Here is an 18,303-nt window from a genome sequence, read left to right as displayed (position 1 = left end):
CCTGAATAATTTCTTTTCTCTCATCATACATTTTATCAATTTCTTCATCATCTGCAGAGCTAGTTCGCATATAAACTTGTACTACTGTAGTAGGCATGGGCTTCGTGTCTATCTTGGCCACAATAATGCCTTCACTATGCTGTTTGTAGTAGCTTATCCGCACTCCTATTTTTTTATTCATTATTAAGGCTACTCCTGCATTAGCCCTATTTGATTTTGTATTTATAACCCTGTATTCACCTGACCAAAAGTCTTGTTCCTCCTGCCACCGAACTTCACTAATTCCCACTATATCTAACTTTAACCTATCCATTTCCCTTTTTAAATTTTCTAACCTACCTGCCCGATTAAACGCCAGTTTCCTTTCTCCTGATAACGACATCCTCCTGAGTAGTCCCCACTCGGAGATCCAAAAGGGGGACTATTTTACCTCCGGAATATTTTACCCAAGAGGACGCCATCATCATTTAACCATACAGTAAAGCTGCATGCCCTCGGGAAAAATTACAGCTGTAGTTTCCCCTTGCTTTCAGCCGTTCGCAGTACCAGCACAGCAAGGCCGTTTTGGTTAGTGTTACAACCTATGAATACAGCATCAACATATTGAGGATCTCTTACAAATGCTTCGTTATTGGTATGATTTGTTGTAATAAAATGACAAGAAATGTCGCATTGATGGTTAAGGAATTTTCATATTTCACAGTTATTGTACTATAACTTGTGTATTATGAACTGCCATATCAAGGCTGCAATGTCTATGTTAGTTCCGTTCACTAAATATCTTAAATCTCCACAGTATGGAGACCACGAACTATGCATTCTTCAGAGATTTTCTTACTCAAGTTGTGGTTATATTCAACCATACAACACAAAAGCTTAAAATAACCTGAGAAGTCCCTAATTCATCTCAAAATACAACATTCAAACACTAAAAAATTTATAGCTGAGCCTTTTATATTTCTTATGTGATTGGTACAAACACTGCATGTGGTGGATGGATCGGGATTCTGATGGTTCATTATGTCATGTTATTTCTTTACCTTTCTTTTATTTTGGTACATACCATGTGCTTTTTTTTTAACTTTTAGGTTAATCTTTGACATACTGTCAGTTTGCAGTTGTTTATTAGGGGATCTGAATTTAAACTCCAACTGTTGTAGGTCCCTGGTACTTCACATCCTTTCCAGCATCTTGTCTACTTCCCTATACAAGATTTGGAGTATAATTTTTTTCTCGCAAACATATATACACCTTTTTTCTCTCTTTCCTAATTCTTCCCTTCCACCCCTTTCAACAATAAAGGAACTGCTAAAAATATCCAGAATCTAGAGGTTCAAAATGTGATTTCCCCAGTTTACTTTTATCAGCTTTTTATTGTGAATTTAGATTTCTGTCAGTTTACTGACATATATGTCCATGTCCTAACAGCCTAGTTTCAAAACTAGCTGTTAAATTAGGTTTATTTTAGAAAATTTCACTCCGCAGCAATGTGTGCACTGATGTGAAACTTCCTGCCAGATTAAAACTGTGTGCCAGACAGAGACTTGAACTCGGGAACTTTGCATTTTACAGGCACGTGCTCTACCGACTGAGCCACCCAAGCACGACTCACAACCCATCCTCATAGCTTCAATTCCGTCAGTATCTCATCTCCTACTTTCCAAACTTCACAGAAGCTCTCTTTCAAAACTTGCAGAACTAGCACTCCTGGAACAAAGAATATTGCGGAGACATGGCTTTGCCAAAGCCTGGAGAATGTTTCCAGAATGAAATTTTCACTCTGCAACAGAGTGTGTGCTGATATGAAACTTCCTGGAAGATGAAAACTGTGAGCCAGACCGAGACTCGAATTCGGGAATTTTGGTTGCCTTTTGTGGGCAAGTGCTCTACCAATTGAGCTACCCAAACGTGACTCACAACCCGTCCTTAAAGCTTCAATTCCACCAGTATCTCGTCTTGAACTTTTCAAACTTCACAGAAGCTCTCCGGCAAAACTTGCAGAACTTGCACTCAGTACATAATTTTAATCTGCCAGGAAGTTTCATATCAGCATACACTCCACTGCAGAGTGAACATTTTCATTCTAGAAACATCTCCCAAGCTGTGGCAAAGCCATGTCTCCGCAATCTCCTTTCTTCCACAAGTGATGGTTCTGCAAGTTTCGCAGGAGAGCTTCTGTGAAGTTTGGAAGGTAGGAGACAAAGTACTGACTGAACTGAAGCTGTGAGTAGGGATCATAAGTCTTGCTCTGGTAGCTGAGTTGGTAGACCACTTGCCCGCAAAAGCCAAAGTTTCCGAGTTCAATTCTTGGTCGAGCAAACAGTTTTAATCTTCCAGAAGTTTCGTAGGTTTATTTTACTTTTATTTTTTGCCATGATTGTACATAAGAAATAAGCACTGAGAAGAGTAAATTTTAGAAGGAGTGTCACTCCTCCATGCATGAATTTTCACCGAAATGCCTGTGTTCCTTGACACTACTCTTATTCAGTGACTTTCGTGTAACATATACTAAGTTCGCTTAATTTACAGGCATTGACAAATCAGTTTGAAGAATGTTCTAAATAAAAACACCTACTTCAACTACAATGAAAAACAACATGGAGGTCAAAAACATAAACGGAACTGTAATCTGGCTATTAGATTTCTATGAGCTCTTTTAAAATGAGTGTGGAGAGGGGGTGTCTTAATTGTCAACTTTCCTAGGAAAATGCAGCATATTTGTAATATCTACCTATCTTCAGAAAACAAAAGAAAATTACAATTTTTGTTTACTGCAAGTAACTTCATACTGAATATAATTGGGTGTGTGTGTGTGTGTGTGTGTGTGTGCGCGCGCGCGCACGTATGTGCGTGTCTGTGTCACATACAAGTTTTCTCAATGTAATTAGAAGAACTGATTTTTACATATAATAAATCCAATGAATCCACATACAAATAAAACAGTTACCTGAAGGTCAGATATGGGTGGGACATTTGTTTGATAGTCTGGGAACTTCTCTTGGAGGTGAGCAATAAGCATACCAAACTGTGTGCCCCAGTCCCCAATATGGTTGATGCGGAGCACATCATGACCGAGAAACTCCAGCAATCGACAAATGCTTTCACCAATAATTGTAGAGCTGCAGAACAAATGTACAATTTTAATTGGCTAAATATGAAGATGTTAGCTACATTGCTGTATCAAAGGAAAATCCTATCAAGAAAACAAATAAATTACAGGACGTAATTGTTACTCAGTACTTACTTTCAGGAGACAAAATGTATAGAACTGCTGATAGACACAAACAAGAGAAAAAGTCACACACTAACTAGCTCTTGGAAACAATAGTACATTAACTGGTGAGGCGAGGTTGGGGAAAGTTGAGAAGGAAGAGCAAGACCCACAAGGCCACAGGACGAAAATGATCCTGAGGGTAGGTAAAGATGAAGGGGGAAACATTGGAGACAACACATTGGGCACTGCGACATAACGATTAAGCATTGCTCGTTGGTGACAGATACATTCTAGTATTTGATATTTAACATTTCTGCAAGATTATAAGGCCTTTTAGTTAATGCACTGGCAACTATCAATTTTGTGTGTACCAATATTACGAAAAGGAACATTGCTACTCACCATATAGCGGAGATGCTGAGTTGCAGATGGGCACAACAAAGGACTGCCACAATATAAACTTTCAGCCGGCAAGACCTTTGTCAAAAATAGGCCACACACACACACACACACACACACACACACACACACACACACAAACGCAAAGTGTGGCTTCAGCTGTCAGAGGCTGCAGTCATGTGTATGTGAGTTGCATTTGCATTAGAGATGGGCAAAACTGTTCTTTTCAGAGATCGGATCAGAACTGTTCACTCCCTGAAATGAATTAGCTCTTTTTCATGACTCACCACTCATTTACAATAGAAAATAAATGGAAGGCACATTGCCCTTTAAACTTGGTTTATTCCAGTACTATACCTGTATTTTGATCTTATTTGATCCTATTTTGAAGTAACACAGATAATGAGTAAGAATTTTGTATTGTTTATTGAAATTTCCACGATATGACAAAGTTTTTGATTATTGATTTATTTTGCACTATCGTGGTTTTTTGGGTGATCGGAAAATGTTGTAACTTGAGATTTACATTTACAATATAGTTGGCTATAATGTATTAAAATTTCATTAACCTCATACAAATACATCACATGCCATATATTTTTAAAGTGAACGTTTCCTTCCGAAGACGCCTAAAATCGCAAAATCCGTACCAGAATAAGAAAAAAAATATATAAATTTGACTGTAAGACGAAAGTGCTGCATATAGCCTTACGCAGAATAAAACAAGGAAAATATTGGTGTATCACATTTTGCGATACGTTTATCGGTTCGCTCGTAATTAAAGCGTAAATTCGAGTGTCCATAATAAAAATCCTATAGTAAGAGGAGTCGTCAGGAACCTAATCTGATCAGTTTAAACAAATAAAAATAAAATAAAAATAAATGATGTATACATAACATAATAATGTAATATACATAGCGTTATTACTACGAAGAACAATATCCAGTAGAGACGAACTCCGATGCAGAAGCACCGAGTCGAGCAGGTCGAGCCGCGAGCTGTATTACTGCGTGAGCTAAGACGGCAGAGACCAGAGTGACACCTGAGTTGCTTTGCTCAACGTTCTGGCTAGAGTCAAGAACGGTGGGGTGAGCGTTGAGCGGGCGAGTTGCGAGGGTGGGGGGAGCGGTGAACGGTCACCAGTCACCCGCTCCGAGACAAATTGTCCGTTCTCTTGTGAGCAGGTTGTTGCAAGTAGTTCCTATGTTCTCCGCTAAGAGGCTCTCTGTCCTGTTGCTCGCATAAACTGCCCAAAGGGCAGGACGTGCGACTGAAACGATCGCCGACAGAGTGCGATGCTAAGTTAAGCTGCGCCAGACACTGCACGCGGCAGACGATGCACAGAGACGGCACGGCATATGTGAAACACAAAGTCCAATGGGGCACTGCACAATGCAGGCAGCCAAGGTACAAGCAGGGCAGAGGCCGGCGCTGGCTGTGTTGGGTGGTGTAGCGTGCACTGTGCTCTGACCAGCAGAGGCGCCGCTGATATGCTCCGCCTCTCTCTCTCTCTCTCTCTCTCTCTCTCTCTCTCTCTCTCTGCCGTGGGAAACGTTTGGAGCTACCGTTCTTTTTTTCTGAATCACTGGTTGTTCACTCCTTTGAAAGATTCAACTCTATGTTTCAGTTCAGGAGCGGATCCCCCATCTCTAATTTGCATGCGTGTGTGTGTGTGTGTGTGTGTGTGTGTGTGTGTGTGTGTGTGCCATCTATTTCCGAAAAAGGCCTTGTTGGCCAAAAGCTTATATTGTGACAGTCTTTTGTTATGCCTACCTGCAACTCAGCATCTCTGCTATATGGTGAGTAGCAACTTTCCTTTTCGTAATATTGTTACATTCCGTCCTGGATTTTCCACTGTTTAATTTTGTGTGTGCACCAGTTCATAATTCAAGCATGAAGTTTGTGCTTGTTTCAGGCACTAGAGCGCACTCGGTCTGCTAATAAGACAGCAGTTGCGGGTGCAGCCTGCCGACTGCACCCCTGCTGGAACTAATGAACATATAGGCTGGAGCCCAAGGCTCAGTTGGCTGCTTGTGTATTGCTAATTGGATTGTACCTTGTCTGTGAGAGTACTTTTCGAGCAATAAATTACAATGTTCTTGGGTTAGAATACTTTTTGGAAGCAATTATGGTATTCGACTCCATGTGTCCCACTTCAGTCAGAAGTCCTTCGAGTTTAGTTTCCATAGAGAGAGTGCTTAAATCTCTTCTCGAACAGCAGCAGACACTGAAAATTTCCAATTTAATGACTACATTGGCACAACCTCTGGTTCTGCCAACTGCGTATCTGCTGCCATCCCCTGTGTAAGATGACGCAGCAGTAGACTGGGATGCTTACGAGAGATGCCTGCAGCAACATTTCAAAGAATTTGGGGTAACAGATGTAAACTCGTGCCAGGTCGTTTTTTCGTCACGGATTTCACTTTCCAGGTATTAGTTGCTGTGTCAGCTCGCCCTCTTACAAGAACCTTCAAGTCATTCTTTTGATCAGATGTGTGAGTAACTTTCTACCTATCACCATAAAAGTACTTACATTATTGCTGCTCATGTGGAGTTTTACTAGTCCAAAAGTGGGCAAAACAATCATACAAGGCACGGGCAGCAAAACTATAAGGACTTAGCCATCATTGTAATTTTGTGACAAATATTGGTAACGAATCCTTTGCTGATCAAATGGTTCATGATGCAATCACACAATTCACTCCTGATAGAAAAGCTCAAGAGCAAACTCTATAGTGGGAAAATCCTATGTTTGCAAAGTATTGAACATCGCTCAGTAACATGAAGTTTCACGGGCTGCAGGTAGCCTGGTCTGAAGTTTCAGAAATCAGTTCCTCTCACCCCTTCCAGCCTTCAGTCAATTCATAAGGAAGCGCAGACACTATTGCAGCAGTCCAGCAGATGTCTTAGCATCATATAGGTAATTGGCATTTGTGACAACAGTAGTTAGTGTCACAACAGCGACAGCTTCAAGCTCTAGTGCCTTTGTGCCCATACTGATTCATTCAGCATGGACAGATCGTGGCCCCCAAGTGCTGAGCAACATGTAATAGATGGCATAAGAAAGCACACATTGCTTCAGTACGTAACTCCTTCCCAAACCTGAGTGAGGATGAAACGAACATGGATGTGAACAGTGTGTCGGCAGTGACTGTGTCTCAAAGAAAGTTATATACTGATGTACATGTCTTTAACTAATCACTGAGAATGCAAATGGAAACTAGTGCAATACCAATGTTGGTGAATTCTCATACTTATGTGGATTTGAGTTCTCCCACTCTAACTCCAGTGTCACGGAGGCTAGTGAATTGTAACAAACAACAAATTCCCATTCTTGGACAGTTTACTGCACCTGTGAATTACAAGGCTGTGGTATGTTCATTAACATTTCTAGTTGTGGGCAACGCTTACACTGAAAATCTGTTTGGGCTGGACACCTTTAAGCTGTTTGGATTCGTCATCAATGATGAAGAGCATTTGGTTTCTTATCAAGTTCCATATCAATGGTTGAATGCTCTCTGTACCAAATTTACCTCTCTATTTTCTCCAGAACTGGGTTGTGCAACAGAATTTCAGGCTCATATTACAATGAAACAGTCCGCCCGCCGCAATTTTCTCTGAGCCCGGCCATTACTGGTCTTCAGACGCCTGATGTCATTCAACCTATTTCTTCCAGTGAATAGTCAGCACCACTGGTGATAGACAAAAGACCTACCTGTAAATCAGGGCTCTGTGATATTTTAAAAAATCTATTAATCCACAGTTAACCATCAATACCTATTCTTTGCCGTGCCCTAACATGCTGATAGCATAATTATCGGGGGGGGGGGGGGGGGGGTGTTCATTATTTTGAAAGACTGACTTGGCAGAGGCATATTTATGGCTGCCACTCGACAAGAAATTTAAACACTTTCTAATTATCAATACCCCATTTGGGCTTTATCAATATTAGTGTCTACCTTTTAGTGTGGCAAGCATGCTAGCTATTTTTCCACACCTTTCAGAGTGACTTATTGCATCCGTTCCATGCTGCATCAGCAATTTAGGTGACATAGTAGTGTCTGATGCCTCTACAGAGGAACATTTGCAGAACCTTCGTGCTCTACTTTGTGTTTTACAATCTGCAGGGTTAAACTGTAATTTGGAAAAGACACAGTTTTTTCAACCATACATTATTTTGAAATGTTGCATACTGGCATATCATTGTGCCAGCATATTGATGCTATTACTGTGTTGCCATAACCCATGTCCATAAAGGAATTAGAAGCATCTTTAGGCACAATTGCATACTACCCCAAACTCGCACGAGACAAACCCGCTGTGGTACAACCAGTCCACGCATTATTATGTAAAGCTGTTCCTTTCCATTGGTCCCCATCTTGTGATTTGGCATTCAAGTTGTTGACATCTGAGCTGCAGTCGACCCCCCATTTAGTCATTTTGCAACCAGGCCAGCACTTTGTGTCAGCAACGGACGTTCCTCAGTTTGGTCTTGGCGCTGTCCTTGCTCATAAGAATGTGGATGGTTCTGAATGCCCTATTGCATATTCCTCTAAATCCATTGATTCAGCGCAACAGCATTACTCTCAAGTAGAGAAACAGACTTTGGCTATCGTGCATGCTCTAAAAAAATTTCATGTTTTTCTATACAGTTCAAAGTTTCACCTCATCACAGACCACAAATCACTGGTGTCTCTTTTTAACCGCTCAGGATCCTTGCTGGACAAAGCTGCACATCAAATATAGCCATGGGCTCTTTTCATGTCACGATAAAATCACGTGTGTGTATTTGAAAGAAAAAAAAAGGAAACATATTTGGATGGAAGCCTAGACGTTACATTGAGATAATATAAGCATTCAGCAAAATTTGTTACGAGAACTGCCAGGTGGAGAAAGTCAAGTCTTAATACACAAATTACTCACGAATGGACGAGTGTGTTTTAATATTTGCTCAGTAAAGTGGCTTCTCATATTACAAAACAGAATACTCTCTTGAGAAATGCTGTGTGCGCAAAAGACAGACAAACTGTGACACTGCGATTTCTTGATATGTGAGAGAGCTACTCTAGTTTACAACACAGCACTCGAATATCACATTGCACATTAACTAAAACAATTCTAAAAACATGTGAAGTGATTTACAAAGCACTGAAGGGGAATATGTGAAGGTAAAAAAATGTTTAGTACACTATATGGGCAATAAGAAATATTTTTAATTTTGAATAATTTAATTAGTGGAATCAGTCTTCCAACAACTACAGAATTAATAAAAAGTACTAAACAGATGAGGCACTTTTCAAGTTGTGGCATCCAGAGTTCAAAAATAGACAAATTAGAATGAAAAATTAAGGAAGACTGTTTTATTATAGAGTGTGACCACATCCTCTGAGACGAAGAAGAAGAAGAAACAAACCAACTTTGAAGCCATGTTTATAAAGACACTACAGAGAGGGCAAACAGCTGTAGCAATGCCAAGGCTCGAAGCAGTTACATTTCATATTGCAGTGAACAGAAGATGAACAACTTTCATGATCAACTCTATGGCGAGGTCCTAGATTTGAACACATTTATTTGACAAGAGGTGATATTTGACATAGTTCTCTATTACACCATCAAATTTCTTTGACATAAATATTTGACATCAACTTTGACAAAGAAATATGATAGTATAATACCGGCTATAGTGAGAGGGAAATCAGTGATAACGTAATGAATGACCTACAATTAAAAATTCCACACATAGTAAGTTTAATGAACATATTATTTAATCACCATAATATTTTGATACTTGAATTTTCTAGCTCTCTCATTTAGAAACATCATAGTATCAGAAAATGCTCACAAGAATTTTTTTCATTGAGCATTTGTCCAGAAGCAAAGCTTTTATATGCTATAACAAAACTAAATTTATGGCTGTCACTTTGTGATTGTTCAATGACAGAAATAATATTTTTTATGATATTCAAATGAAAATTAAACTAAGAATTGCCTGTTTGAGCCTCGGCTACCTTCAGTATTACAATTCTCAAAGCTGCCCATTCATCTTCTACTGTATTCCTTTCCTCTGAGCTAATGTTTGCATACTGCTTCATTTGAAACTCTGTACAACTAGTGATTCGCTCAATTTATCCACGTCCCATATCCTTAAATTCCCGCCCTTCTGAAATTCTTTAGTTTTAATCTGCAGTTCACAACCAATAAATTACAATTGTAGTCAACATCTGCCCTTTGCTATAAGTTCCTCAAAAAAATTATTAGAGCTATTTAACTGGGGTCTGTGCAAAGTTCTGCCTGGCAGTTTTCTTTTTTATTTCTCTCCCACAGTCCAAATTTTCATGCTATTTTTCCTTCTCTACATTTCCTTCCACTGAATTCTAGTCTCCCATTAGAATTAAATTTACTTATCCTTTTACCAGTCCAATTATTTTTTTTAGCATTAGTCGATTTCTTCATCAGCTGCAAACCTAGTCTGCATATAAACTTAGAGACATCTGTAGTGCTTGTTGATATTGTATCTGTCTTGGCTACAATAATATGTCCCTTAAGATATTCACAGTAGTCTACCAACATTTTCATTTTCTTATTCTTTATGAAACCTACTCCTGCATAGCCCCTATTTAATTTTTGGTTGACCTGGCCAGATGTCTCAGTTACCTATCTACATGGTGAAGGGATCTAACCTGCAACATTCAAAAATTTAGAACACCAGTATTGTTTTTTCCTAACGATAATCTCCACCTTGTAGAGTTGGTCATCTTAGCCTTCAGACACACTTGTAAGCTCGTAGCTGCTGTGTCGGAGACTTGCAGCTGGGAGGTGCAATGAGGTAGGAGCTGCTGATAGACAATGGTCGCAGTGAATCTGCGGAATCTCACTGTACTTGTGAGACATGTAGACACTTGAGTGCTGTGACAAAGAAGGAGCACCTTCTATAAGTGTTAGCAGATGAAATGCACATTCTACTGGACAGACCCAAAATAATTCTGAATAGTCCCAGCTGGGATAGTTTCAAGCCACTAATTTAATTTAATTTCAAATTTGTGTCATTTCTTGTTAGATGAACGATGTGCCCAAGACAAAGTAATGAAGTGTCCTGAATTTTCCCTCATTTAGGCTGATAACCATGTCAAATAAGAGTGCTTAAGTTTTATTTTCATACCTTTTTTTAATTTTTGAAGAATGGTAGATTAAAATTGTACAAAGTGGTCCATTTCTTCTGCTCATTATCTGATTTAATTTATCTAGATTCCAAATAAAGTTAAAAGCTAAGTCACAGACAAAGATTCAGTAATATCACAACAGGCCACAGTCACAAGAAATTAAAAAGGAAAGTAGTTTTTGGGAACCTGTTTCATTGAATAGTGTGAATGATATTTCTTATTTAACGAAAGATTTTTCAGGTTGTATAATTTCAATCCACCACTCCTCAGAGATTAAAAAAGGTGTGAAAATAAAACTTAAGCACTCTTATTTGACATTGTCATCAGAGCAAATAAGCAGAACTTAAGGAAACTACATAACTTTGTCTTGGGCGCATTGTTCACCTAACATGAAATGACACAAATTTGAAATAAAATTATACTAGTGGCTTGAAACTATCCCAGCTGGAGCTATTCCGAATTTTATGGGTCTATCCAGTACAACGTACATTTCATCTGCTAACACTTATAGAATGCACACCTTCGTTGTCACAGCACCATGACAAACGGCAATAGAGTGTCCATGTTTCACAAGTCTAGCGAGTGGAAAGAGGGCTCATTGTGACAGTTGTTTATTACCATCTCCTATTTCATTGCACCTCATGGCCGTAAGTATACAACACAGCAGCAATGAGTCTACAAGCGAGCCTGAAGGCTAACACCAGCTCCACCAGGTGGGGAATACACACGAGTAGTTTGTCATCAGGAAAAACAATACTGGCGTTCTACTTGGAGTATGAAGGTCAGATCTCTTCACCAGATAGACAGGTAATTGAATTTAAAACAGGGAAAGGTAGGATGAAATTAGAAAAGGGGGGGGGGTGGGGGGGGGGGTTACAAAGGACAGAACAGGCGACCACGTCAGCCAAAAATTAAATAGGAGCTAGGCAGGAGTAGGTCAAATAATAGTAACCTCTGGCGTGCCACAGGGGAGTATTATGGGACCATTGCTTTTCACAATATATATAAATGACCTAGTAGATAGTTTCAGAAGTTCCATGTGGCTTTTCGCGGATGATGCTGTAGTATACAGAGAAGTTGCAGCATTAGAAAATTGCAGCGAAATGCAGGAAGATCTGCAGCGGATAGGCACTTGGTGCAGGGACGGCAACTGACCCTTAACATAGACAAATGTAATGTATTGCGAATACATAGAAAGAAGGATCCTTTATTGTATGATTATATGATAGCGGAACAAACACTGGTAGCAGTTACTTCTGTAAAATATCTGGGAGTATGCGTGCGGAACGATTTGAAGTGGAATGATCATATAAAATTAATTGTTGGTAAGGCGGGTACCAGGTTGAGATTCATTGGGAGAGTCCTTAGAAAATGTAGTGCATCAACAAAGGAGGTGGCTTACAAAACACTCGTTCGGCCTATACTTGAGTATTGCTCATCAGTGTGGGATCCGTACCAGGTCGGGTTGACGGAGGAGATAGAGAAGATCCAGAAAAGAGCGACACGTTTTGTCACAGGGTTATTTGGTAAGCATGATAGCGTTACGGAGATGTTAAGCAAACTCAAGTGGCAGACTCTGCAAGAGAGGCGCTCTGCATTGCGGCGTAGCTTGCTGTCCAGGTTTCGAGAGGGTGCGTTTCTGGATGAGGTATCGAATATATTGCTTCCCTCTAATTATACCTCCCGAGGAGATCACGAATGTAAAATTAAGAGAGATTCAAGCGCTCACAGAGGCTTTTCAGCAGTCGTTCATCCCGCGAACCATATGTGACTGGAACAGGAAAGGGAGGTAATGACAGTGGCACGTAAAGTGCCCTCCGCCACACACCGATGGGTGGCTTGCAGAGTATAAATGTAGATGTAGATGTAGAATAAGAAAGTAGAATGTGGGTAAACTACTATGAACAGGTTAGTGAACATATCTCTGAAGCCAAGACGGATACAATGTTAACAAGCATTCAGATGTCTAAGACTAGCTTTGCAGATGATGAAGAAATTGAAAGAATGTGTATTGTTATAAAAAAATATTCAGACTGACAAAGGATAAGAAATTTTAATTCTGATGGGAGACTAGAATTCAATAGTAAGAAAGTGTAAAGAAGGAAAAACAGTATGAAAACTTGGACAGTGGGAGAGAAATCTGCCAGGCAGAATTTTGCACAAAGTTCAGTTAAATAACTACCAACAGTTGTTTTAAGAACCATGAACGGAAATTTTGAATGTGGAAAAGACCTGGAGACACCCGAAGGTTTCAGACAGATTACATAATCATAAGACAGAGATACAGAGGCCAGATTTTAGACTGCAAAACATTTACAAGGGTAGACATGGACTACAACTGTAATTAATTGGTTATGAACTGCAGATTAAAATTGACGAACGGCAGAAAGTCAGGAATTTAACGATATGGGACATGGATAAATTGAGAGAATCACTGGTTGTGCAGAGTTTCAAATGAAGCAGTATGCAAGAATTAGCTTAGAGGAAAGGAATACAGTAGAAGATGAATGGATAGCTTTGAGAGATGCAATACTAAAGGCAGCCGAGACCCAAGCATGCAAATACATAAGGACGTGTAGAAATTCTTGGACATCATTTGAGGTACTGAATTTAAAGAGAAAATATAAAAATTCTTTACATGAAGCAGGCAAATGGGAATGCATCATCATCATCATCATCATAATCATCATCATGATTTCTTTCCTGTGAATGACATGCCTCCTCCGATTTCTGTCCTGGATTTCTCTCCCCCTGCATCCTACATTACACTTAACCTCTTGAGATCCTTTTAACCTGGTCTGTACATCTCTTCCTAGGCCACCCAATAGGTCTTGTTCCTGGTACTTCCATCTCCAAATATTGACATGGAGTTTGAGTTGGATGTATTCACTTCATGTGACCAAACCAGTTCACTCTAGCTGCACTCATTCTTTCATCCATGGTCAAGGTTACCTGCAGTTCCCTCCTGACATTTTTGTTCCTGACTCTGTCTCTCCTGATTTTTTTAGAGGTGACTTAAGGAACTTAATTTCACATGCCTATATCTGACTCTCTTCTCTCATATTTATGATACAGGTCTCCAGACAGCACATCACGATTGGCACGACATCTAAAAAATGACACTGACCGGGTTGCAAAATGGTAAAGTTGGAATGACTAGGGTAAAGGTACTTGCCACGCACAAATGAAATTAAAGAAACTTTTGGAGAAAAAAAGGAAAAGAAATTACAAATATTAAGACATCAGATGGCAAGAACAGAAGGCTGCAAGATGGAATGAATATATACGGAGTCTGTGTAAGATAAACAAACTACACTACACTAATATAGAAAGTGTTTGATGAAAATTAAGCCACAGTACAACAACCTCCTCAAAATTCAGTTCACAGTTATGTGACAGCAGACAAATACAGACAATTTATATGTGATAAAAAGGTCTATGATTTTTATAGATTGGCCAAATATCACAAAATCCATCAACAAAGTGGAAGAATATTATTGAATGACTGGAATGCAATAATGAAGAGCTGTCATATAATTCCACATCTCACACAGAATTTACAGGTCTACAACAACACAGGACTGCAATTTAATCCAGAAGAATTCCTTTTGCACAGAAGAGTATTGCACTCACTGGACAAAGAAATTAATCCTCTGAGGTTGCCAATGAAAGTTATTTGGGCCTCAAACGAGCACAATATAAAACATGACTTTCATGATAAACAATATTTTATATTTGTGCTGCTCGGCTTTACTAAGAATTCCCTAACCATAGAAAAAAAAAAAAAGATATGCACAAATAGCTCACTGCCTTCACATGTCAACATAAACACTGCTGATTCTAGTAGCAAACAACAACAACAACAGCTACACTTAAGGCAACAGCAAAACTAATTACGGTAGTTTGTTGTTCTTTCATAATATTCTAGTAATTTGATTCCATCTCTTCACTGCACATCACAGACTGAGTTTTCATTTGCCATTACAAATGCAAAACACATTTCATTGTTCATTGATTGACAGCTGCTCATATATCGAATGATCATATGGAATATTTTATTTTACACTTTCTGAAAAGCTAGTCTTCCACTAGACAGAGTAAAGGAGCACAAAAACAAAGCTGACACTCTTAGCTGGTGGAACATGCACTTACTGCACATTGCAACAGTAGCAGAGCACTGGTGGGACAACTACACTACACCACAACCTTGCACAGACTGCCGCTAGTAACACAGCTGTTTTACACTCCTTATCTGATCAACACAGGGATTATTCATTAGAAATGATGTAAACAAGAGTAGTTCAAACTTTACAAATATATATATGATGGTAAACTCCACTGCAGCATAGAGTATCTGGCACTAGTGGGACGAAACAACTACCGTAGTCAGAAAACAATGAAAGTATGCCTTCATTGTATCTTTATAATGTGCAAATGATCTTGTGGTATGGCTTCTGTGATTTTTCAACGTTGACAATCACAACATCAAGAAAAACAGCATACCTCTCTCCTAAGTATTTCTATGTATGTTACACCTCTTATCCAACCAAAATATGTCACATACAGGATAACAAATTTTCAACATTCCAATGAGGTACAACACAGCAATGATCATCGTGCAATATAGCCAGAATAGGAGCATGTAGCCAGGGATCAATGATCACGAAATGGTTAATAGTGTTATCCACATACCGTATTTACTCGAATCTAAGCCGCACTTTTTTCCGGTTTTCGTAATCCAAAAAACCGCCTGCAGCTTAGAATCGAGTGCAAAGCAAGAGGAAGTTATGAAAAATGTTGGTACGTGCCGCCACAACTAACTTCTGCCGTCGAATATATGTAGCGCTACGCGGGCATGCTTTGTAGGCACAAAGATAAATACTGGCGCCAAAACCTCTGCGTCAGTAAATAAATTTAAAAAAAAAAGTGGAAGACGAGCTTTTCTTCTCCGCCGCGAGTTTCGACCACTGCATTTTCATACATTATCCAACGAAGTAAATACAAATTCCGTATTGTTCATCTTCGAATGTAGCACAATTTCAGTGTACTACAAAAATCTGACTGGCAAGACTGTTTGGGATGTTTGTCAATATGGCCAACTGTACGTTCTGAATTTTTTCCTATCTGTGAGAAGAGATGGTTGCTAATAGGAACCTGATGAAATTTGAATCACATACAGTATTCTCTTCACCGTAAGAATAATACGAATATAAACATTTTGCCATGTATTCTTTCGTGTTTGCTGCTATCTCATTTAAATCCTGTCTGCCTAATAACTACGAAACTAGAGTGAGACAACAGCAAACGCGGAAGAATATACGTATCGTGTGATGTTTATATTCGTATTAGTCTTATGCCTAATAGTGATACAGTCAGAAATGAAGCACGGCAAGTGACTAGAATTTTAAATCTAAGATGACTCTAATTTCTGTGCAGAATTTGATGTAATAAAGAAGCGGCCGCAAAGATTTTCAAACGGAGAAAAATTTTCGCCTAACTATCGTTCAGAACATGTTCTATCATACGCAGTCTATTATTTGGTTCTTGTTGATCATTATCAAAGAAAGCAGCAGTGTAAGTAACAACAAATAGCAGTCTCTTGCCATTGTTTCGCTAATGAGACGATTCCTCTCTTTTTTTTCTTAATTGTACGCGGCGGTAGCGCGCACAAAAGCAAGCCATGCCGCGAGCCGCGACAGGCCGTAAACATGCACTATCAGAATGCGACAAACAATGCATGACACAGTGCAGTAATGCATTTTCAGCTTAAGAGTGACGCAAACACCTATAACAAAGAAAACGGCACTTATCAGATCAAAGCAAAATAAGCAATCGATTCAAAGTAGACGAAGCACGTGAAAAAGGAAGGGCACCCGTATAAATACGGACGGAGTACTTGACGCATAGCAATGGCTACGTGGTAAAGCTTAACTGCTAAGCTTACGACTCGAACCAAACTACTGTAGCTGTACCGTCATTCATTCGACCTAAATTGTGTCTCATATTACAATGGACCAACTTTGTTTCGATTTGGAGGTGCGGCCTAAAACTTTTCTCTCCCCTTGAATTTCGAGTCTCAAATTTCAGGTGCGGCTTAGATTCGGGAATTTTTTTTTCCTTTATTTCGAATCTCATTTTTCAGGTGCGGCTTAGATTCGAGTAAATACGGTATCCCTCTCATTGCTGATTCTGTGAAAAACCTCCTTGTTCCTTATCACTCCACTAAATTTTAAATTTTTCGCCATCAATCTGTAACACATCTCACAACTCTTTTCTTTCCCGATTTCCCTACAGTCTATATTCACTTCCATATACAGTGTTGTACTGCATAAATACATTATCAGAAATTTCTTTCTCAAATTGAAGTCTATGTTTGACAATATTTGTTTGCAAGGTAACGGAATTCCTTTATTCTGTGTTCTACACAGCCCCAATTTCAATTTTTAAGTTTGTCGCTAATCTCATTTCTGTTTCTGCTCAACACTTTTATCTCATTTTGTTTACTCTCAATCTGTTTTCGTAACTCAGTAAACTGTTTCATCCCATTCTACAAGTCATTTAATTCATTCTCATTTTCACAGAGGACAGTAATGTCATTAGCAAATCTTATCATTGATTGGGCCTACTCTTTCTCCTTGAATTTTAATCCCTGTTCTGAACCTTTCTTTTATTTTTGTCATTGCTTCATCGACATACTGGATTAACAACGGAGAAAGACTGCATTCTTGTTACATGCCATTTTTCACTTGAACACATCTCTCTTGATCTTCCACTCTTACTGTTCCCTTACAGTTCTTGTACATATTGTACATTACCCAACTTTGTCCATAGTGCGTATCGATTTATCTGAGAATTTCACATATTTGCACCACTTTACATAGCCTACCATTTTTTTCTACAAAAGCAGCTCTTTTCTTTCAAGTCTTGCTTCTTTTAACACGTATAGCAGTGGAACTGCCTCTCTGGTACCATTACCCTTATCAAAACCAAAATAATTGTTATCTCACAGATTTTCTTTTCCATTCTTTGGTATATTACTATTGTCAATAACTTCAATACAAAAGCTGCCAAGTAGACTGTTCTATGCTCCTCACATTTCTTTCCCCTTATTATATTTTGGGTTTGTGTGAATGACTTTCCTCCAAGCTATAAACTATGCAAACTTTGGTACCAAAAAACTGACGCCCAAAAAAATCCAAGTGTGGAAGATGTACAAAACAATGTATCAGAAGTAAGAACTACAATTTCAGACAAGACTATGAAAATGACAGATTGCTACTCACCATATAGAGGGGGTGAGTTGCAAACAGGCACATCAAAAAGACTGCTGAACATGTGAGCTTTCAGCCCAAAAACCTTCCTCTAAAGTAGACAAGACACACACACACACACACACACACACACACACACACACACACACACACAACCACTGTCTCTGGCCACAACTTTTTATGAAAAGGATAGATTGCTACTCACCATATAGTGGTGACATTCAGTTGCAGACAGGCATAACGAAAAGACTGCTGTGT

General features: G+C 39.1%; 1 protein-coding gene across 2 annotated transcripts in view; it reads right to left on the bottom strand.

Annotated features, from left to right (window-relative positions):
• Positions 1 to 18,303, bottom strand: part of LOC126187983 (arginine--tRNA ligase, cytoplasmic) — a 152,024-nt gene that overhangs the window by 86,635 nt on the left and 47,086 nt on the right. For both annotated transcript variants that reach the window (XM_049929387.1, XM_049929386.1), the window contains exon 7: positions 2,948 to 3,119. In XM_049929387.1, coding sequence (XP_049785344.1) covers positions 2,948 to 3,119 — 172 coding nt within the window. The remainder of the gene's footprint in view (positions 1 to 2,947; positions 3,120 to 18,303) is intronic.

Source organism: Schistocerca cancellata, chromosome 5 (assembly GCF_023864275.1).
Source record: "Schistocerca cancellata isolate TAMUIC-IGC-003103 chromosome 5, iqSchCanc2.1, whole genome shotgun sequence".
NCBI classification, from domain to species: domain Eukaryota; kingdom Metazoa; phylum Arthropoda; class Insecta; order Orthoptera; family Acrididae; genus Schistocerca; species Schistocerca cancellata.
Note: the sequence above shows the minus strand (reverse complement) of the source record. Positions and strands in the feature narration are given on the sequence as shown.